General features: G+C 46.5%; 1 protein-coding gene and 1 long non-coding RNA gene across 3 annotated transcripts in view; one reads left to right on the forward strand and one right to left on the reverse strand.

Moving 5' to 3' along the window:
* Positions 1 to 556: 556 nt before the first annotated feature.
* On the reverse strand, positions 557 to 4,766 carry LOC108537836 (uncharacterized). Its single transcript, XR_001887931.1, has 3 exons — positions 4,458 to 4,766; positions 4,046 to 4,306; positions 557 to 780 (listed from the first exon to the last, which is right to left on the reverse strand). It is a non-coding gene; the product is annotated as an uncharacterized LOC108537836 (long non-coding RNA).
* A 6,260-nt stretch (positions 4,767 to 11,026) lies between these two features.
* CUNH1orf198 (chromosome unknown C1orf198 homolog) overlaps positions 11,027 to 22,558 on the forward strand; it is a 29,852-nt gene continuing 18,320 nt past the window's right edge. For both annotated transcript variants that reach the window (XR_001887936.1, XM_017885616.1), the window contains exon 1: positions 11,027 to 11,409. Coding sequence is in view for 1 of the 2 variants with exons in the window: in XM_017885616.1 (XP_017741105.1) it covers positions 11,122 to 11,409 (288 nt within the window). In the remaining variant the exon portion in view is untranslated. The remainder of the gene's footprint in view (positions 11,410 to 22,558) is intronic.

Here is a 22,558-nt window from a genome sequence, read left to right on the forward strand (position 1 = left end):
GGGGGGGCAGGGTGATTGAGGACGGGAAGGCCAGCAGAGGGGTGCAGGGTGATTGGAGAGGGAGTAACCTGGAGTTGGGAAGACCAGGCACACCAGATAGACAATTAGACCTGGAGTATGCTAGTGGCAGCGGAAGAGGAAAGAAAAGGACGGCATACTTTGAAGACGATTGCAAGCATGACATAACTTTTTTCTTGAGTAGACCTGCAGTATGAAGCCATGAACTGAATTATTAATACAACATGACATTTGGGGGCCAACTTGTACGCAAGATGCCCTCCTCCATCCACCTCTCATTCATTTAAAAAGGATTAACTGAAGGCTCCCCTGAGGCTCTGGCCAGTGGTTTTCATGGACCCAAAGGTGGGGAGCCATCTGAGAGGGAAGGCTGTCCTCCCTTACTTCTCATCTTGCAGAAACTTCACAGACAGCTGTTTTCACTTTTCTATATTTGTTCCCATTCTTCATAACATCTTGGTATTTTGATGTATTTCAGGTTAATGGAATTCAAGAACATAAATTCAAGCGGATAATATAATGAAAATACTACTATCTCCATCAGTCAGTCTTTTTAACTGCCTAAAGTTTTAACCAAGTCCCAGAGCTTTGGCTAATGATGAAAGAGGTAACAGAACAAACTCAGGTCTCTCGTCGAGCAGATGGAGCTGGTGGATTCCAGGACACTCCCCAAGGGAGCCAGGGATGACCATCTACGGCTCTCAAAGTGGCGACATTTGCAAACCAGGACCCAGGAGCCCATTTAACAAATGTCAGAGCAGCCTGCAGAGAGGAATGGAAGGAAGAAACATGCATTCCACATCTGGGAGTGTTTAGAAGTTGGAAACCGATCATTTAGAAGAAGAGAGGAATTCCCTTTACTTCTCAATCAATAAATCATTGCCACATAGTTTAATAGCCTCCTCTCCGTTGGCCTTTTATTTTTAAATCTCCCTCATCCTCCCTCTCTCTCTAACTGCATTTATTCACGGTTATTAAACCAAAGATTTATATGAGTTTAAAGCCATTTCCACATGTATAATGTGGAAATGTTGGCATTATTCTTTCCAGGACACCAAAATTTATGTGAGGTCAAACTATAAAGGAGACAAACTGTCTCTTTTGTGCCTGCCCTCCCTCTGTCTCCAGGGAAGAGCTCTTTTGGGTGGAGGTGATCCTGAGGACTTCCTGGAGGAGGGGGCATTTGAGCAAGGTCTTAAGGATGGGATTACTGTAGTTGGAGATAACCAGGTAGGAATTCCAGGTGAAGGGAAAAAAGAGTAAATAACTGATTCTAGAGTTATTTACAGGTATACCTTGTTTTATTGCATTTCACTTTATTGTGCTTCACAGATACTATGTTTTTTACAAATTGAAGATTCACGGCAACCCTGTATCGAATGAGTCTATCGGTGCCATTTTCCCAACAGCATATGCTCGCTTTGTGTCTCTGTCAGCATTTTTTGTCAATAAGGTCTTTTTAAAATAATGGATGTCCTTTTTTTAAAGACATAATATCATTGCACACTTAAGAGGCTATAGAATAGTGCAAACACAGCTTTGATAAGCTCTGGGGAACCACAACATTTGTGTGACTTGCTTTACTGTGATATCTGCTTTATTGCAGTGGTCTGGAACTGAACTTGAATTATCTCTGAGGTATGCCTGTATATTTTTATAGAGGCTAATAATCTTAAAGGCCTGTCTAAATGTAAACATTCAGGTACGTAGAAGATGTTTATTGTTTCTGAGAAGTTGTTTAGCGTTTTTCACAGAGCAGTTAAGCCTGTTGTCTTTGCTAAGTATGGTATAGACAGAAAGAAGGGTCCAGTTTTGAGTCTCATGTGAGTCACGTAGTTTTGCCCAGAGAAGACGATTCTGTTCCAGGCTGTGGGTGCAGAGAGTACCCCAGACCCAGCATCACTTGCCTTGGTGACAAATCAGTGTCTCAGGGAAAACTCTCCCTACAGTTGGAAAAATAGCCCAAAATATTCAAAGCACACTTTATGCCGAGAATAGTTGGGAACATCATCTTCTCGTCTTCCCTTACTTGCGCCAGCCCTCCTTTGTCTTGCCCATGAACACTGCTCTCCAATTACGCAGTGACTCCCCTAAAGAAACCAAAGCTCACTCTCACGCATTCCCATGCTGTACCGGTGCCGGGGGTCGGGGGAGCAGAGAACAGTCCCATTGCAGGGCAGCATCTGGAATAACCAGCCACAGATGCAGGCATGAGTCATCGTCCTCTGGGAGCCTCGCCTGCATCCCTGCTGAAGGCCCACGCAGGGCAGGCCAGCTTGATCTACTGCCCATTGCCCTGCCAGGCCTCAAGGCGTCCGAAGAGTTCCCTCCCCAGGCTGCCATGTGTTTGCCACGGCGCACGGCACTTCACCAGCAGTTTGGCAATGGGCTCACGCGATGTTGGAGCTGGTCTCTCAGCTGTAAGAAGCAGGCTAGGGCGCTGCCTGTGGCTTCTCCATGGCCTTGCAGGACATCTCCATGGAGGAGAACAGGCTCACAGATGACTGTTTTGAGACAGCAAGTTCACTGGACACCCATTTGTACCAAGGGCATACTTGGCATTCAGCTGTGTAGCAGGCACTTTGGGATGGGTGACAGAAAAAGAACCCTGCCCTTATCTTCAGCTAAGGTAAAAGACCTGAAATAGCCATAGATAACACTGAGGGACCGTACATGCAGGCAGACATGACAAATACAACAGTTGTAAGTGTCGAGTGGACACAGAGTCAGGGAGGCTGGGGTGGCTGGTGTGTGCTGAGGGAGGGGTCTTCGCATATGTCACCTCTGTCATTTGACGCTACCCTAGAACGTGGATAGTTACCCCATCTTAAAGAGGAAGAAACTGAGGCCCAGACAGGTATTTAGCAGATTTTTGTGAGCCATAACATCACCCCTTCGCCCACCTCTGTGGTGGGCTGGTGAATGATGACAGCGTCCACCTCCAACACACATCACTTCACTGTCTCAGGGCCTTTCTCCAAAGCCTTTGGGTCTCGTCAGCCTCCAGGGGTGCGCCCAGGGCAACCTTCAACCATGGGGAATAGGAGTTGAGGCAACAGATAAAGATCCCAGCCTCCCGTTCTTTGGGGGGCCAATTCTGAGGGGCTTGTAACACAGTTCACAGAGAGTGCCCCATGTGACTGATCTCCAGTAGCCCACAGTGGCAGTGGGCTCAATGACACATAATTGTTTGATTTTTCCTACTTCCCATCCCTCATTCCAGCTTCCCTGGCTCACTTCCCAAATTAACTACACATATCCAAGTCCATATCATAGTCTCTGCTTTTAGGGTAGCCCAAAGTAAGATAACAGGCTAAGGTGCTTGTTTAATGTCATCTATGAGGCTAAGGAGCTTGTTTAATGTCATCTATGAGGCTGCAAAGTGTCTCAACCAGGACATAAACAAACCTAGGGCTTCTGCCTCCCACGAAGGTTCTCTGTGCCTTGTGTTACCCTGTCTCCCTGGAGGGGAAATTTCCCAAGAGTGCTGAGTTTTTTTTTTTGTTTTTTGTTTTTTGTTTTTTGTTTTTTTTTTGAGACGGAGTCTCGCTCTGTTACCCAGGCTGGAGTGCAGTGGCGCGATCTCGGCTCTGCCTCCCAGGTTCACGCTATTCTCCTGCCTCAGCCTCCCGAGTAGCTGGGACTACAGGCACCCCCCCACCACGCCTGGCTAATTTTTTGTATTTTTAGTAGAGAATGGGTTTCACTGTGTTAGCCAGGATGGTCTCGATCTCCTGACCTTGTGATCTGCCCGCCTCGGCCTCTCAAAGTGCTGGGATTACAGGTGTGAGCCACCGTGCCCGGCCGAGTGTTGAGTTTTGAGTCAGACCTTGAAGAAAGTAATGGATGTCACTGGCACGGGAGAAAGAGACAGTGTTCTGGGCAGCATGAAAGACCTGATCAAAGGCACAGAAGAGAGACCCAGAAAGCTTTGAAAAGGACAGCAAGAGGCAGGCTCCCTGGATGTTGGCTGCACAGAGGTGAGGGGAGGAGGTGATGGATGAGACAGTGACTGCTCCACTCTTACCAAAGTCACCCGCAGCTCCTGAGTCATGAAATGACATGACACTAACAATATCTGGGATATGATGAGGTGGTGCAGTGCAGAAAATGGATTTGAGTAGGCTGGGACTCAAAGGCAGTGACGCTGGCTCTTGTCCGTATGAACAGTTGTCCACCAGGCCATTCTGATTTCCTATGAGGCAGCGAAGGGTACCCTGGACACAAGTTGTGTTTTAAGGCGTCCTTGTTTGTGCTCCTGGATTGCTGGAGGCTCCCGTCTGGTAACCTGTCCGTGAGTCATGACAGGGAGCAACGCTGTATTCAAGGGTGGTGACATGTTACCCTAGAACACTGGTATAGTTACCCCCCTCTTAAAGAGGAAGAAATGGAGGCACAGACAGGTACTTAGCAGAAGATTTTCGTGAGCCACACCTTACCTTTGAGCCTATCTCTGTGGTGGGTAGGTGGGTGATGGCAGTGCCCCACTTCAAGCACACCCCACTTCCCTGTCTTGGGACTTTCCACCAAAACATATGAATCTTGTCAGTCTCCAGCCCTCCCAGGGAAGACCCCAGGGCAACTTTCAACCATAGGGAAAGGGAGTTGAGTCAATGGATAAAGATCCCAGCCTCCTATCCCACCAATTTCAGAGTGTGGTCTCGGGACCAGTAGACCAGCATCATTTGGAAACTTGTTAAAAACAAAAGTTCTTGGCCAGGCACGGTGGCTTATGCCTGGAATTCCAGTGCTTTGGGAGGTGGAGGTGGGAGGATCGCTTGAGTTTGAGACCCATGTGGGCAACATAGCAAGACTCTGACTCTATTAAAAAGAAAAAGAAAAAAAAAAAGGTTCTTGGTCCCTACTGGGGACCTACTGAATCAGAAACTGTCAGGGTGGTGCCCTGAACTCTGATTTAACAAGGCCACTCTGCCATGCTTGAGCTTCGGAAGCACAGCTCGAGGATATGAACGTCTCTGCCAGGGTGTTCTACTTTAGCTGCTGTTTTCATCCTGTTGTTCTCAGTCCTAAAGTACTCCTTTAAGCCAAGCTGGGAAAGAAAACAGAAGTTAGTTCTTTGATAGCAGGTTCTCATTAAAACATAGACAAAACATCTAATAGAAAAATGTCTGACTAATGGACGACATCTGACTAATGTGATTTCACAGTGCCTGTTGCAGAGGAGATGTTCAATAATGTCAATTTCACTTTTCTAAGCAGGGAGATAAGATAAAACATGAGAATATGGTAGGCAAATGCCAAAGAAACAAATATATAATTAATTATTTTAAATGATAAAGTGAATTTCTACTGGAAGACACCAGAAAGACATGAGTAGAACAGACAGCATTTCCCTGTTGTTGTGCTCTGTGAACAGCCAGGAATGCAGACAGAAGGGGAAGACCGTCATTCTGTCTTTGAGGGTGAACAGGTTGGGCTCAAACAGGGTGTGGCAGTTTTCTTGTAGAGGTTTATTTCTCTTCCTCGAGACCAGTCGGCCTTGCTGTCTCTCTCTCTCAGTAACTTTTTTTTGTTTTTTAGAGACAGGGTCTTGCTTTGTCACCCAGGCTACAGTGCAATGACACGATCATAGCTCACTGTAGCCTCAAACTCATGGGCTCAGGCAATCTTCCTGCCTCAGTCTCCCGAGTAGCTAGGAGTACAGGTGTGTGCCACCATACCTGGCTAATTATTTTATTTTATTTTTGTAGAGATGGGGTCTCACTATGTTGTCCTGGCAGGTCTCAAACTCCTGGCCTCAAGCCATACTCCTGCCTTGGCCTCTCAAAGCTCTGGGATTAATAGATTTTTTAAATGGGACTATTCTAGGGAGAAGAGTTCCAGGGCCATGACTGTTAGCCAAGATGTCAGACATGTAATGGGAATGTTGGCCATCAATTTGGGTATTCGATTGTTACACTGAAAAATTAGTGCTATGTTTGACTTGACTTCCAAATGAGTGACTTGGAAACTTTAATACATCGTGCTGTTAGGGTCAGTTTTTAATATCATTATTATTATATCCAATGGTTAACCTTAGATACATCAATCCAATGTTACAGATTTAACAAAAGACAAAGGAACCCCTGTTCCGTGATCTCAATTCCATCCCAAACTATGAGGTGAGCAGGTGGTCGTGGACAAGCTTAGATGAGTCTCTTCCGTTGATGCCTCAGTTTTCTGTAGAGAGGGAATTAATGATGCCAATTATGGAATACTTATTCATTCCTTCATAATTCATAATTCCTTCACTATGAATAAGGCATTACTGTTTACAACAGTAAACAAGACAGATAAGGTTCTCCTTATTGTAAAGTTTGCATTCTAGTGGTCACTCAAGAACATTTCTGAGGAAAATAACTGAAATGGCACTACACAAGGAAGAACTCCACAGCTCAGGACACCAGAGGCAGTTTGACTCTGTTAAAGCACTTGTTGCTATGTCTCCCTAATTCTTTCTCTTTTTTATGAGTGGGGGAGGCGGTGGGGACAGCTCTGTCACTCAGGCTGGAATGGAGTGGTGTGATTTTGGCTCACAGCAGCCTTGACCTCCCTGGGTTCAAGTGATCCTCCCACCTCAGCCTCCCAAGTAGCTGGGACTACAGGTGCATGCTACCACACCTGGCTAATTTTTATATTTTTTGTAGAGACGGGGTTTCGTCATGCTTCCCAGACTGGTCTCAAACTCCTGGGTTCAAGTGATCCACCTGCTCTGGCCTCCCAAAGTGCTGGTATCACAAGCGTGAGCCACCATATCTGGCCTCCCTAATTGCTAAGAAAAGCATTCCAGGAACGAATACCATGTTGTCTTAGTCCATTTTCTGGTTAAAACAGTACACTTGAAACTAGATAATTTATAAAGAAAAAAAAAGGTGGGAGGGGGTAAGTGCTGAGAAATTCCTTAATGGGTACAATGTACATTTTTCAGGGAATGGTCATCACTAGGCGATATATCCATGTCACAAAACTGCACTTGTACCCCTGAATTTATACAAAAGAAAAGAAAAGGAATTCATTTCTTACAATTATGGAGGCTGACAAGTCCAAGTTTGAGTGGCTGCATCTGGAGAGGTCTTTCTTGCTGGTGGGGACTCTCTGCAGAGTCCCCAGATGGTGCAGGGCATCCCATGGTGAAGGGCTGAGCATGATTGTTCATATTTTTCTGCTCTTCTTATAAAACCACCAGTTGGCTGGGCGCAGTGCCTCATGCCTGTAATCCCAAGACTTTGGGAGCCCAAGGCGGGTGCATCACGAGATCAGGAGATCGAGACCATCCTGGGTAACACGGTGAAACTCTGTCTCTGCTAAAAACACAAAAAATTAGCTGGGCATAGTGGCAGCCCCAGCTACTTGAGAGGCTGAAGCAGGAGAATTGCTTGAACACAGGAGGCGGAGGTTGCAGTGAGCCGAGATCGCGCCACTGCACTCCAGCCTGGGCGACAGAGCGAGACTCTGTCTCAAAAAAACAAAACAAAACAAAACAAAACAAAACAACCCCCCCCAAAAAAAACCCACAAAAAACAAAAAAGCAAAAAACAAAAAACCAACCAGTCCCACTTCCATAATAACCCATTAATCCATTAACCCAGTATTGGTCCATGAATGGATTAATCCATTCATGAGAGCAGAGCCTTCATAACCCAATCAGTTGTTAAGGGCTCCACCTCTCAATACTACCACACTGAGGATTTAATTTCAACATGAGTTTTGGAGGAGACAAATATGAAACCAGAGCTCTTATGAAAACCTGAGGTTGCTTACACAGAGCCGGTCAAGTGTGCTCAAAGCCCTGGAGGGCCGATCTTGTGTGGGACGCTGATCACAGAAATAGCGCTCTTCCCACACCCTTTTCATCTCCCCCCATACTGCTTAACATAAAGTAGCAAATGCCTCAGTGAAATGCTGACGATTAAAGGAATGCTCTTTGGACCACTGCAAGGTTTGAAAGCATTTCCATGGGTCAGGGACCACGTGTTAGCCTCCTCATTTTGTGAACAGAGAGAGTCTACTGGCTAAACCACATTCACAAAGAAAGATAATTTAGGCGGTCTCCATCCAAATTCTTACCTGAGAAGATGTTACAGACTAAACGCTTGTGTCCCCTCAAAATTCTGATGTTGAAACCCTACCTAATACCAATGTGATGGTATTAGGAGGTGAAGCCTGAAGAAAGTAATTATGACTAGATGAGGTTATGAGAATGGAGTCTTTAGGAAAGGGATTTGTGCCCTACAGGAGTCATGAGAGAGCTTGCTGTATCCCTTTTCCCACCATAGAAGGATATAACAAGAAGCTGGCAGTCTGCAACCCAGAAGAGGGCACTTACCAGAATCTGATCATGCTGGCATGCTAATGTCAGACCTCCAGCCTCCAGAACTGTAAGAAATACATATTTGTTGCTGAAGTCACCCAGTCTATGATACCATGTCCCAAAGGGACTGAGACAGATTCTTAGTACTACAGCAATCCCACACTATTTTACTTGAAGTCTTGGTCTATTCGGGACACTATAACAAAATACTATAAACTGAGTGGCTTATCATCAACAGGAACTTATTTCTCACAGACCTGGAAGCTGGGAAGTCTGAGATCAAGGCACCCGCAGACTTGGGGTCTGGTTCTGCTTCCTGGCTCATAGGTTGTGCCTTCTGATGGCACCTTCTTGCTGTATGGTCACACGGTGGATGGGGCAAGTGAACTCCCTTGAGCCTCTTATAGGGGAACCAGTCCCATCCATGAGGGCTCTGCCCTCCTGACCTAAACATCTCCCCAAAGGCTCCACATCATCTTACCAGTTAGGACTTCAACATATGAATTTTGGGGGGATGTAAACATTCGGATTATATCACTTAATTACATATTTGGAGTTTGGGTTTTTTTTTTTTTTTTCGTTTTTTTGAGACCAAGTCTCCCTCTGTCGCCAGGCTAGAGTGTGGTGGTGTGATCTTGGCTCACTGCAACCTCCGACTTCCCGGTTCAAGCGATTCTCCTGCCTCAGCCTCCCGAGTAGCTGGGATTACAGGCACATGCCACCACGCCAGCTAATTTTTGTATTTTTAGTAGAGACGGGGTTTCACCATGTTAGGCAGTATGGTCTCGATCTCCTGACCTCGTGATCCACCCACCTCGGCCTCCCAAACTGCTGGGATTACAGGCGTGAGCCACCGTGCCTGGCCAGAGTTTGGCTATTTTTATTCCCTCTAGGAGTAGATAATGATATATGTAAAAAAAATGTTTCTAATTTCAGCCAAGTCATCTGTTAGAGCCATATTTTAATTCCCCTGAGTTTCTTCTTATAATCTGGAAGAATTTGTCTTTTAGTTACCCCCTTATCATACAGATCACAGACTTTACATACTTTGGCCAATGTCCCTGAATTATCTCATGCTTTTATTATCTTGAAAACTTCTTTGACAATTAATTATTGCCAGACCCAGAACACCTCATGGGGTTGTGGTTTTTTTTTTTTGAAAGCAACAATTATTTCTACAACTGCTTTGAAAACATCATGAGACCAAGTTTCTAAGGGTACAGGCGGCTTCTCATGTGAATATCAAAGCAAGCCTGGGGATGTTAATTAAATTTCAAGAATACATCTTTAAATATTACCTACATTATTAAACAAGGATTAGAGGAGAGAAATCAGTGGGGTTCAGGTCAGTGTACTGAGCCTCTGTAGCATCAACTTAAACAGAAGATCATACCCCAAAAAACTGTCCTTAAACTTCCGGTCTCATAAACAACCCGCCATTTACTGTGGAGGCTATATTTGGTGGTTCTTGCCTTTCCCTGCTTCAATATATTATGTTGTGAACATTGTTGATAATAATGTCTTTAACTGTAGAGCCTGCCACATTCATGACATTCCAAAAATATTCTGAGGATTTCTGGGCCGGAAGATGAGGCCATCTCACATTTAAAATAGGACTTTGCAAGTTATTTCTACTTCTGTGTTCAGAATTATCCAAGCAAAGACTCTAAGTAACAGTTGAAATGCTGGTTTTTGTTCTTGGTTTTTTATTTTACGAGTGGACACAATTCTCACCTGAGTCCTGTTAGTCTTGTTAAAATGAGTCAGACGGAGAGAGGGGGCTGGGGGAAGTAGGAGCTTTCTATAATTTTAATTTTGTGGTCTGGGACACACCTCAAAATTACAAACCCCGGCCCCCTACTGTTGGGATGTCGCCTCTGAGCCTGAAAACTTTCTGCTTCTCTTTGGTTGGTTTGCGAACATCGAACTGCTAAGAGTTCTGAGCTCCGTGGGTTGGGGAAAGGCACCTGGGCTACCGGCTACTTCATGCACACTCCCTGCCCTGAGGGGAGGCGAGGACCAGACGCCCCGCACGGGTCTAGCCTTCCACGTCTCCCTCCGGCCTCCGGGCTGCCCTGCGCCTCCAGGCTATCTGCAGCTCACCGCGCCAGGCCCCGGGCCCAGCGTCCCGGACTGGCCCAGAAAAAGCAGAGAAGGTGTGGCTCGTCTGGGAAAGGGACAGAAGGAAAGGAGTAAACACAGAAGCCAGGCAGCCAGCGGCTCGGCCCGAAATGCTGGGGCTTTCTTAGGCTCACTGGAGGCTGAAAAAAGTTTCCTTTGTCAAGCAGTGGCCACGTGGCGCTATGGCGGTCACTACCGGGAATTAACCACGGCCACACTCTCAGGGCGCCAAGCGCCGGCTCGGGGACACGCCGGCCACCACCTCAGCCGGCTAAAGGGAGCCCGAAACCTGCTGGCACCGCGGGAATCCACTATGGAGGCGTAAAGGGGGACCCATTGGGGTCCGCGAGGGGGGGGCAGGGGGAGGGGAGCGGAGGGAGGAGCTCCCGGGGAGGGAGCCGCGGAGGGCCGGGGTCCCGGGGCTGGAGGAGCTGGGTTGGCTTGGAGACCCGGGTCCGCTGCTGTGCAGGGCGGGGTTCCCCGGAGGGGCGGCGGCGGCCGCTCTGGCCGGTCTGGCCGGCGCGGGGCGCGCTTTTTTCCTTTGGCCTCTCTCTGGGGCGGTCGGCCGGTGGCTGTGTGGCGCTGGGCGGGCATAGCGCGGGGCCGGGGCGCGGCCCTCGGAGCGGCATGCAGGCCGGGCATGGCCGTCCGCTGGTCCTATCTCGGCGGTCATGAGCGGGAACCGGCCTCTAGACGACCGGGAGCGAAAGCGCTTCACTTACTTCTCGTCGCTGAGCCCCATGGCCAGGAAGATCATGCAGGACAAGGAGAAGATCCGCGAGAAGTACGGGCCCGAGTGGGCGCGGCTGCCGCCCGCGCAGCAGGACGAGATCATCGACCGGTGCCTGGTGGGGCCGCGCGCTCCGGCGCCCCGAGACCCCGGGGACTCGGAGGAGCTCATGCGCTTCCCCGGCCTGCGCGGGCCCACGGGCCAGAAGGTGGTGCGCTTCGGGGACGAGGTAGGTGCGGGCCAGGCCGCGGACCCTCTTCCGCGCCCAGCGCCCCGAGGCGCCCCGGCCCGGGGGGCACATGCCGGCGTGAGGCCGCCCCAGCTGGTAGGGGCTGGAAAGGAAAAGGCAGGAATGGCAGTGGGTGGGAGGGGAGCCCCAGAGCCGAAGGTCGGGGGATGGGAGTTCCGCTAGGGGAGTTGGTTAAGAGGTGGGGTCGTTAAAGAACCTCCATCTAGACTTGATCCGCCGCCTCGCACGGACTCCAGAGACTTCTCCCGGAGCCGTCGTAAGCGAGGCTGACCAAAGTGCAAACAACAAGCAGTTTTAAACCAGACAAGCCTGGGTTTTAATCCAGCTCTGCTACTTACTACCTGTATGGCGGTGGGTGAATTAACTTCTTAGAGCCTCAGTTTCCACTGTGTAAAACAGGGATAATAACGCCCACCCCGTGCCTGCCCGTGAAGGCACTCAGCATATGATATATACTAACGTGAATACTTGTGATGAGATGTATGGGGAAAGTAAAATTGCCAAGCCAGGTAACAGGAAAGAAAAGGTGTCTTCCAAGATAAAGAGGGAAACCCATCCATCACCCTAAGATGTTTTCCAAGTGAGCACGACGTCCAGGGTGTGTTTTAGGGGTGAGCATGGTGACCCTGTTTTCCACCAAAAAACTAAGGGATGATAAGCTTAAATGAGCTCCAGTAAGTCTTGGCCACATAACAGGGCATGTTTAGGTCTCAGATCTAGGCACTGTCCAGACTGCTAGAGGGGCAGTAGAAACGCTGAATCTGTTCCAGAAAAAGCTCAGGGATGACCCACACTTAGACACAAAGGCCTGAGTCTTCTGTGGGGTTCAGAAACTTGGTCTTCTTTTTCTCAGAAATGTGTTTAACCGAAGCTTGTTTGGTGCCCTTAGAATTTGCACTGTGGCTCTTTGGCCTTTCAAATTCAACTTTTGCCATGAGGAGCAAAGTCAAGCAGAGCAAAAAGTATGAGAATGAAATCGCTCGCTGTTAAGGCTATTTCTTGGGCTAGAGGGGAGAGAAGCTGGGAGAGTTTTTTTTCTGAGGAAGTTGTGGATTATGGATGGAATTCAAGTTAGGGAGGTTTAGATCAGATTTTCAGGCTTGGGTGTGCTGAGACATTTATTAATACGAAGTGTTCGTGGTCATAAACCCACTTTAGTGTGAGGGAAACGTGAAATGACTGAAGGATGCTGCCAGTGTTGCTCTATTCTGATGGAATCAAAAGGAAATTCTCGACTGGACTTCAAATTCTGATGGCTTTGCCAGGAAAAACAGGGTGTGGTAAACTGGGGAGGGGAAAATATAGGTTTTAAAATGTATTCCTAGAGCCGAAACATTTTCAGTGGGAAAATATGTGTATTTATAAAGATATGTGTGCAGTGTTTGTGCCCAGATTTGGGGGATGAAAAAGCAGGCAGCACTCCTTTGGAAGAGTCACCAATAAATATGAGAGGAAGTAAACTTCTAAGTACTTACAAATGTTGGAGAGTGACTGTCATTTTCCCTTAGCTTGGTGTCCAGCTAAGAATATCTACACGCCTACTCATGATCAAAAAACCCTTGTCATAGAAGAGCCCAGTATCACTGACGAGGAAGAATATGGCCAAGTTAATTTTTTATTCTCATTCCTTATCTGGTGCCAGACTGAGCTGTTTCTTAATTTGTAAACTCAATGTGATTTCAAAGCAAGTGGGACTGTCCTGTGCTGTGGTGCCTGCATGTCCTTCCAGGAGCAACTCAGGAGAATTGAATCTCAGCTTTGCAAAACCAGCTGAGAGCATGTTCTGAAATGCTTCTGACCAGCCTCAGCTCAGACGGCAGAGGGGCAGATAGACCCTGTATTTTAACAGAGGTACATAGGAACATGGCCCAGGGTACGTTTTTGCCTGCAGTGGCTGTGTAGGTTAATAGCAGTGGGGAATTTAAATTCCCCTGGACTGGGCCAGAGGTTGGCACCAAAGTGGAGTCAGTTGTCTCATTGTTGTCCCCACGAGATCATTCATGGAGTAGGGCCAGCTCCTAGGCACAGGGATGATGGATAAGGACAGGGTAGGCTGCTGAACAGAGGTACCCCCCAATTAGGTGACCCCAAGTTTGTCTTAAAGGACTGTAAACTAGATAGAGTGGGGCCCTGTGTTCCTTCCCACTTGATCAGTCTTCTGATGTGGTCCTGGGGCCTCCGCAGCCCTTTCTGCTGCCCTGAAGGACACTGACTATTTCTTCGAATGGTGTCCTCTCCCCCATTGCCAGTAGTGTTTTTCTATCTCACATAGCAACATTTTAAGTCAGAGCATGCAAATATAGCCTCCAAATGTGGTGACCATCTTCTAGACATTTCTTGTGTATTGCAGGAACAAATAGAAATTGATTGTATGATGCTGATCACAGATCTTCATGGTTTTGAATGTGGTCAGGGGCTCAGTTCGCTCACTGAAGTTGCCTTTGCATCTGACAGGTGTGGCGTCCGTGTGTGTTTTCATCCTCATCCTCTGGCCTGAGGCCCAGATGGCCCCTTGCCTTGATGACTTAACCTGGTTCTCCGCAGGGAAGGAGGCTGCTGCCTTTGAGTACTGAAGCCGTGAAGGGCCCTATCAGTCTTTAGGTTCTTGCTTCCTTGGAAATCAGCTGAGCAAATATTTCTCAAAGCCTGTTATATTAGAGACAAGGCATTCTAGCTTAGGGTACTTCATCCTCCCATAATCTTTACCAACTCCTTTAAAAATCCCCCCATGTGAACATGTGATCTCAGTAAAAAAGCACAGAAGTATAGCTTCAACCTAGGCCCTAACCCCTTCCCACAGCCACCCAACCCCCTTTTGTGGAAAATCTGGAGCTGCTGCTGGAAGAACATGTCTCAACCAGCAAAAGGAGAGAAGCCTGCAGAGCCCCAAGTCCTGGATTCTTGTCCTGACCATGCCACCAGCAAGGTGTCGCCTCTCTTAAGGGGTAGTTTGCCCCTCTGTGAAGTCTGGTGGCAGAACCAATGGCTCACAGAGTTTCAAACCCGCTGGCCTGGCTTGGAGCAGGCACAGACATTGGGGACATGCACTTTGGGTCCAGTATTTTGGTAAGAACATTAAGGCAGGTTTGCAAATGGATGCTTTTGACAGTGTTTCACCCGCGCTGCTTGATTGCTGCGTTCTTCCTCCAGCAGTAGGGTTTCAGGAATGGCTTACTTTGGAGGGGAAAGTTTTTCATTTTAAAAGGATCACCCTGTCTGCTTCTGCTGTTTCCTGTTATCCCAAAGGAGAAAACCCCACACACCTGATTGTTAAGAATCTGTTGCTCCCTGCTCCTGCCCCCAATCTCCTTGTCACTGATCTAGCGAGATGTGAGTACGTGGTGAGAATTACAGGGTTCCACATTCTGTGAGATATTCTTGACTCCAGATGGGCCCTAAGCAGATGACTAGGGAACTTTGGGCAGCTGGTGCATCTTGTTTGCATGGACCTACTTGCCTCTTCCATCTCTCCATACGGTGGAGCTGGGCAAGAAGGGTGTTTCAATATCCCTAATTGGGGTTTCACATGTTGTGGAACATGGATTTTTAGACCCCGGAGCCAGACAGCTCTGTCCCCTCTTCAACAGCTTGGCATGATCCTCTGCCATGTCCTTCCAGCGCCTTCATATCTGCCCCTCCTACAGGAACCTGGGGACTTGCTGTTGCTCTCTTACTCCTCTTGGCCTTAGCTTCCTTTTCTGAAGCTGTTTTTGCCTCCCTGTATCTCCTGCAGTGCCTGTGGCCTCTTAGTCCTTAGGCTAGAGGACTCCACAGGTGCTGCGGCTATGGGTACCTGAGTTTAGCAAACTGCTGAGCTGCTGCACCCGCTCTGTGTGGTTAAGGCTATCTGCAAAAGACTTTTCTGCAAACCTAGGGGCCTGTGTGCTGGCCAGCCTAGAGGTTTGCTTTCTAAAATAAACCAATTTATTATAAAAGTTTTTACCTGTACATTAACGTTAAAAGTTTCAAACCAGGCAGAAGCAGCATTATAAAACAGCTGGTAGAATCAATCGCTTCAGAACTTTCTTGAGCATTACATCTTTGTTAGATTTGAGTTTGGCTGCTGTGTCTCCTCATCCTCTTTGCCTTTAGTAGACTGGCCTTTTCATTTTGAAATCTGACATTAAGAAAAAAGAAAGAAAGAAGGAAGGAAGGAGGGAGGGAGGGAGGGAGGGAAAGAAGGAAGGAAGGAAGGAAAGAAAGAGAGAGAGAGAGAAAATTAGGGAGTTGCTTTCTCAGCATTTTGGACTCATTTTTTAAGGAAGGTGGAATGTTTGATTTATGATTCCCACTTTTTGCCTGGTGTATCCGTGGATGTTTTAGAAGGGATGGCAGGGTTTTCTGAGTCCCTCTACCTGGGGCCCTGGGCAGGAGTTGAGATGACCCTGCTTCAAATCCAGTTCCACGGGCTGAGAGGAGAGGGCGGTTGGGCCTGTTCTGTGAGCTTCCCTTTCATGTTGTGGGTTCTCTGCCCCGAGTAGCACCTGGCCTGGTTCCCTGGGAGCTAAGGCGTCTCCTCCCCAGGCACCTCTGCCTGCTAGCTCTTGTGGGAGGGTGGCCCAGTGGCAGCCAGGGAACAGGTTTAGCAAAGAAATGAAGTGACTTGGTCACTGACATGCAGGGAGGGAGGGCAGGAAGCATGGCGACAGGTGTGGAGTCATCTTTTAATTGGTAAGAGTCACTTCTACACTCTAAGCAAGGGATTCCCATAGTACTAGAGAAAATATCTATTTCTTCTTCTTCTTCTTCTTCTTCTTCTTCTTCTTCTTCTTCTTCTTCTTCTTCTTCTTCTTCTTCTTCTGAAGGAAGGAAGATGAGACCATTTGTTTAGACTTCCTGTCATAGTTTGCTCATTTCTTTAGAATTTCCTCCACCTACTCTGTATCCTGTTTCCATTACCATGCTCGCACTGAGTTTTTGTTTTGCTGTAATCTATGGAGGACTGAGTTTCTGGATTCGTATTCATGGCGGAAAACATGCCCAGTGGTGAAATCAGGACTGTTTTTCTGTCTTTGGAACTGCAGTGTTGTATTTCCAGTTATGGAAACCCCCTTATCTCAGCAGAGTTAAAATATTACAAGTCAAAGGGAAAAGCATGGATTCCATAAATATGTAAACAATACTTCCTAAAAATAAGCAGTTGGTAAAAAAAGAACATATTTTAATCATTCTTCCGTACTCTCCTCTTTTTAAATAGACTTAATTTTTAAGAGCAGTTTTAGATTCACAGCAAAATTGAGCAGAAAGTACAAAGCTCTCATTACTTCTCTGGCTCCCCCACTGTCAGCATCCACACCACAGTGGTGCATTTGTGACAGCTGATGAATGTACATTGACACATCGTTACCACCCAAAGTCCATAGTTTGGGGTTCACTCTTGGGTTGTCCACTGTATGGATCTTGACAAATGAATAATGACATGTACCCACCACTGTAATACCACACAGGGGAGTTTCACTGCCCTAAAAATTCTCTGCATTCCATTTATTTATCCTTCCCTCTCCCCAACCCCTGGCAGCCAACGATGTTTTAACTGTCTCCATGGTTTTGCCTTTTCCAGAATGTAATGTGATTGGATTCATACAGTATGCAGCCTTTTGAGATTGGCTTCTTTTACTTAGTGATACTCATTTAAGGTTCTTCCATGTCTTTCTATGACTTGGTAGCTCATTTCTTTTTCTTGCTAAATAATGTTCCATTGTCTGGATGTATCACAGTTTACTTATCCAATAACTGAAACACATCTTGGTTGCTTCTAAGTTTTGGCAATTATGAGTAAAACATCTGTGTGTAGGTTTTTTGTGTGGACCAAAGTCTTCAGTTCATCTGGGTAAATACCAAGGAGTGTGATTATCTCACTCCTGTAACATATTTATTTGTGGAGAAATAAATATAGAAATAACTACAGCAGAAGCACTGTTGAATTTGTGCATGGAGCTGCGGTTGGGAGGCTCTCAGTTGGTCAACATGTCCAGGGTGCTGTCATTATCAGTGACAACAACCAGTGTTGTCACTTGGTAATTAAGCCTTACAGTTGATCCACAGGACAGGCTCTGGCATCTCTGAGGGAGTGAGGGGCACGACACAGCTCACCAGGAACAATGTGTTCCACCCGGGATGAGCCAAGATACCCAGGCCACCTGGCATCACTACAGGGTGACACACTCTGCAACCTATGGGACTTTCTGTCCTGCTCACATGCTCCGCTGTCTAAACCTTATTTCTCTAGCTTATAGAATTTCTCAGTTTACATTTCTTACCTTCAAGCCAAGATGCCACAGGTGTCAACCAGAAACTCTCCTTATTTATGAACTTCAGGCAGACGACCATTTCTGGCGTCAATGTGTGTGTTGTCGTGTTCCCAGATGTTGATGCTGTTTTAGAATCACCCCAGAAAGCCTCACTCCCCGCCCAGCTGTTTTTCCTGGAACAGCTTGTGGAGGCTAAGGGAGCCCCCATGCTGGACAGCGCCCTCTGCAGGCGGTATCCATCCACACACCAGAAAGAAACACTTGCAGAATGTGATGAGTATCAGGATGTTTGTTATGGTTGTAGCCTGTGGTGTGCTGGTAAATATTTAACAGCCGGCTCAGGGGGAGTGAGGCGGACTAGCCCTGACTTCTAGCATTTGCCAGTTGCCATGACCAGATACTCCACCGTGGCCTGTTCCATGCTCTTGGCGTGACTTAATGGGATGCACAACTGGGGACTGCACTATGTGGTATTTCCACCTTACACATACAATGGATGCAAATAACCTCAAGACCATGGATAATAGTAACTGTATTGAAATGTTGAGTTTCTAGTGTTTGTTACTTTTTTTGGGGGGGGGGGGCACACTTTGAAAAAACATTCAGTTTTTAGAGTAGTTTTAGGTTCCAGCAAAATTGAACAGAAAGTACAGAGGGTTCCCACACAGACCTTTCCTAAAATGTACACACAGACACGCATATGCATGCAGCCTTCCCCACCATCGACATCCTAAACCAGAGTGGTGCATTGATTGCAATCAATGAACCTGCATTGTTTTTATCATTGTCATGCGAAGTCTCTGGTTTACACTAGGGGTCGCTCTTGGAGGTGTACACCATGATGGTATCATACAGAGGGGAGCCACTGCCTTAACAGAAATCCTCTGTGCGTCACCTGCTCATGCCTCCTGCCCCCCAGGCTCTGGCAGCCACTGATCTTTTTACTGTCTCTGTAGTTTTGCCTTTTCCAGAATATCATATAGCTGGAATCATACAATATGTAACCTCTTTAGATTGGCTTCTTCCACTTAATAATATTCATTTGAGGTTCCTCCGTGTCTTTCCACGACTTTTTATTGTGGTAAAATACGTATAACAAAATTTACCATTTTAACCACTTTTCAGTGTATAGTCCGAGGCATTTAGTACAGTCACAATGTTGTGCAATCATCATCACCATCCATTTCCAGAACTCGTGTATTATTTGAAGTGAAATTATATCCTTTAAAGAATTAAACTCTGTATATATTAAACAATAACTCCCCATTTCCTGGCCTCAGTCCCTGATAACCTCTGTTCTACTTTCTGTCTCTATTATTTTGCCTACTCTAGGTACCTTATATAAGTGGAATCATATCATTTTTGTCTTTGTCTTAGTTCACTAAGCATAATGTCTTCAAGGTTCATCCATGTTGAAGCCTGTATCAGAATTTCTTTCCTTTTTTAAGACTGAATAGTATTCCATTGTATGGATAAACCACATTTTGTTTATGCATTCATCTGTCAGCGGATACCTGGTTGCTTTCATCTTTTGGTTATTGTGAATGGCGCAGTTATAAACATTGGGGTATAAGGATCTCTGAGCCTGTGCTTCCAGTTCTTTTGGGTGTATACCTAGGAATGAAATTGCTGGAACAAATGGTAATTGTATGTGTAATTTTTTGAGGAACTGCCGAAGTGTTTTATATAATGGCTGCTTCATTTACATTCCCACCAAAAGTGCACAAGGGTTTCAGTGCCTCCACATCCTCACCAATATTTGCTACTTTCTGCTTTTTGATAGTAGCCATCCTTATGGGTGTGAAGTATATTACCTTTATTTTTAATACAATGGATTTAATTGCAAGCTTATATAATTCACCTTTTAAATCACACAGTTAAGGTATTTAACAACAGGTTCAAGAAATTCCTCAAAATTTTGCAATCAGCTCTCGTTAGTTGGTGCAAACCTGCTCCAACACACTTCTGCTTGCAGCCTTGCAGCCTCCAAAAATAAAAGTGTTTAGGAACCATAGAGTTGTTAAGCCCTCCAGTATCCATTTTTTATCAACAAGCAAAGAAGTAAATGCTGGCAATATGATTCAAACATGTATTCCAGCACTATGGAAAAAAAATATGCTTTATTATTATTATTTTTAAAATTCTGTTTCATTTAGGGTTTAGGAGGTACACACTGAATTGGATGAACATTTCCCAGAGAAGAGCAAATACTCTCAAGGTCTCTGGGATGTTAGGGGAAAAGATTGTGTGTGTGTGTGTTTATCCCAGAGTTCTTGGAGCTGCGTGGGGACTGGCAGAGCCTTTTACATGTAGTGCTGGCCTCTGATAATTGCCAAGTGCTCTGTGTTTCTGGTGGCTTTCTATAGTTTCCCCTCTGCTTTTTGGCTTTCTCCTCTGGGATTTGGTGATCGGAGGCATCTTTCTGCCCTGCACTCCAGAGAAGACATTGTTTCTGGAGAGATTCAGTGCTGCCTTTGGTATGGATGCCTCTTATGGAATTTGACTCTGAGGATAAGTCCTGGCCCACAATGAAGCCCACTCTCTTGTCGGGTGGCCTAAGTAACAGATGTTTTTTGGCACTTAGATGATTTCAGATCCTAGGCGCCAGAGAGGGGGGTGGGAAAGCCTTCCAGGCAGTCCTAGAAAAAGCCTATGTGATTGGTCCAAAAGCATGTGCCTGGCTTCATTTTGGTTGCCTGCTGGTCACCATGGGAGTAGAAGAAAGGATAGCATTGTATGCGTGTGAGTGGGTGCCACCACTTTGCAATTCTGATCCCATTTGCATCCAACACCCTAGGGAGCCTGTTCTTGCCACCAGTGCTTTTTGTGGCTAGAGCGTGCAGTCAAAGGCTGACATCAGAGCTTCCATCACATTTTTGTTTGGCATGTTTATTTTTGTTAAGCACTTTATTGTTTTTTATGAGCTCAGAATTACAGAAACCCAAGGAATCTGCCCCTTGACTTCATTTCTTGCTGGAGCAAACAAAAGACTATTGACTCGACACTAAGTTGGGGAGAAATCACAGTGTGACCCTTTCTACCCCTGCGACCCCCTTGGAATTTCAGCTAATATGGGTTGCAGTCACTAGAGAGTTGGCTGTCCCCAAGCTCTGGGCTAAGTCTTTGTTCCTCAGAGTCTTGTATACTGAGCCACCTTCCAAAGCAAAAAGCCTTATTATTTTAATCTTTGCAGATTTCAAAGGGACTCAAGGTATATAATTAATATTTAGAATCATATCGAGTAACAGGGGAGTCCAGCTACATCATGCCCCGCCCTGGCCAGCGTTCCTGCCCTCTGCCTGCCCCGCAGGTGTTCATACACTTCCTCTTTCCATTTGGGTGGCCAGCGGCCTGTCCGATTCTGGATGGAAGGAGCACCTTTGCCAGTTGATTTCCATTTACCTTCTTCCAAAGATCCAAAGCCAGGTCTCTACTCTACCCTGTGGATGGCTGGCTGTTCCTTGTGGGACTAAGAGCTGTGAAGAGCCAGTGAAGTCTTAGGGGGAGTGTGAGTGTGGGGTGTGGAGGCTGGGGAGGAAAGTCAACCTGTGAAAATATCCAGGCTTGTGCAGAGATCATTTATTCACGAAGAGTTAATGAATGATTAACTAGAATAAATGATACTTATTCCATCAGCCTCTTTTATTTTTCCCATGTGAAAACAAAGCCCTTCTTGGTTTGATTACTTCTAAAAGGAACTCAGAGGGTTCTGAGGATTTTAGGGACTTTGGTTATTTAGCTTAACTGTACCCCTAGCATACACACAGAGACATGGACCAGGAGCCCCCTACAGCTGAAGGCTGGCCCTCCGCCTCTGCTAGGAGACATCTAATCGCAAATCCTTGGTAACTCACATTCCTTCAGGCATCCATTTCCATTTTTGGAGGAATGAAGTTTGTGCATTGGGAAGTAACTTGAGTTTAACTGAAATTCCAAACAAAATGAGGTTCCTCTCATTTTTAAAGGTTTTGCTTGACAGCCATGAGGCAGTGCATACCAACCAGTTCAGAAGTCAGGATCATACACAAATACCATTACAGGAGATTGACTGTAACACTTTGAGGATGGGGGTCTTCTTACTGTGCACATGGTCATCAGTTGCACACACTACATGGTTCTCAGAACTGACTGTTTGATACACTTTAATGCAGCTTGACCCAGTTTGTAAGGCTTTCCCCTGACTTTTGTAATTCTTAATATTTATAACTAGTATCTTTGTTAGTGTTGTTTTTTTCCTGATATAAATGTGTTTAGTCCTTTTATATGCACTCCTGGGAAAATAAAGACCTAATTCTGGCCTTTCAACCGTCTCTTCTCTGGGTTTTCCTTGCTCTTTACCCCCAGTATTTGTGAAGTATTTGTGCCACAAATGTACCAGTCCCTACTGCACAGAACCAAGGCACACAGCACAGCCATCAGGACACAGAACTGGATCTCTACCCTGTCGATGGCCGGCTCTTCCTCCTGGGGCCAAGAGCTGTAAGGAGCCTGTACCCCCACATTGGGAAGTCTTGGGGCAGTGTGAGTGTTGGGAGGGGGAGATTGTGGGGGAAAATCAACCTGTGAAAGGATCTGGGCTTGTGCAGAGTTTGTTTATTCACATATTCTCAAAGAGTAAGTGAGCGTCCGCTACGGTCAGTCGCTGAGTCTTCCAGGCACTGGGGATAGAGGAGTGGACAAAGGCCCTGCTGTGTCACCCTTGTCATCTAGGATTGGCCGTGCTTGGGCTGTGCTGGGGAGTCATCACACACTTCCTTCCCCATCCCTCCTTCTTGGGAATAGGCCTTCAGCTGCCCAGACCCTGGCATGCCTTCGTTATTCGAGTTCAAAGACTGACCTCCCACTGGCTGTTCATGTTAGGAGGTGTCTGCACAGAG

The sequence above is a fragment of the Rhinopithecus bieti genome, unplaced genomic scaffold, assembly GCF_001698545.2.
Source record: "Rhinopithecus bieti isolate Rb0 unplaced genomic scaffold, ASM169854v2 scaffold_14839, whole genome shotgun sequence".
Lineage (NCBI taxonomy): Eukaryota > Metazoa > Chordata > Mammalia > Primates > Cercopithecidae > Rhinopithecus > Rhinopithecus bieti.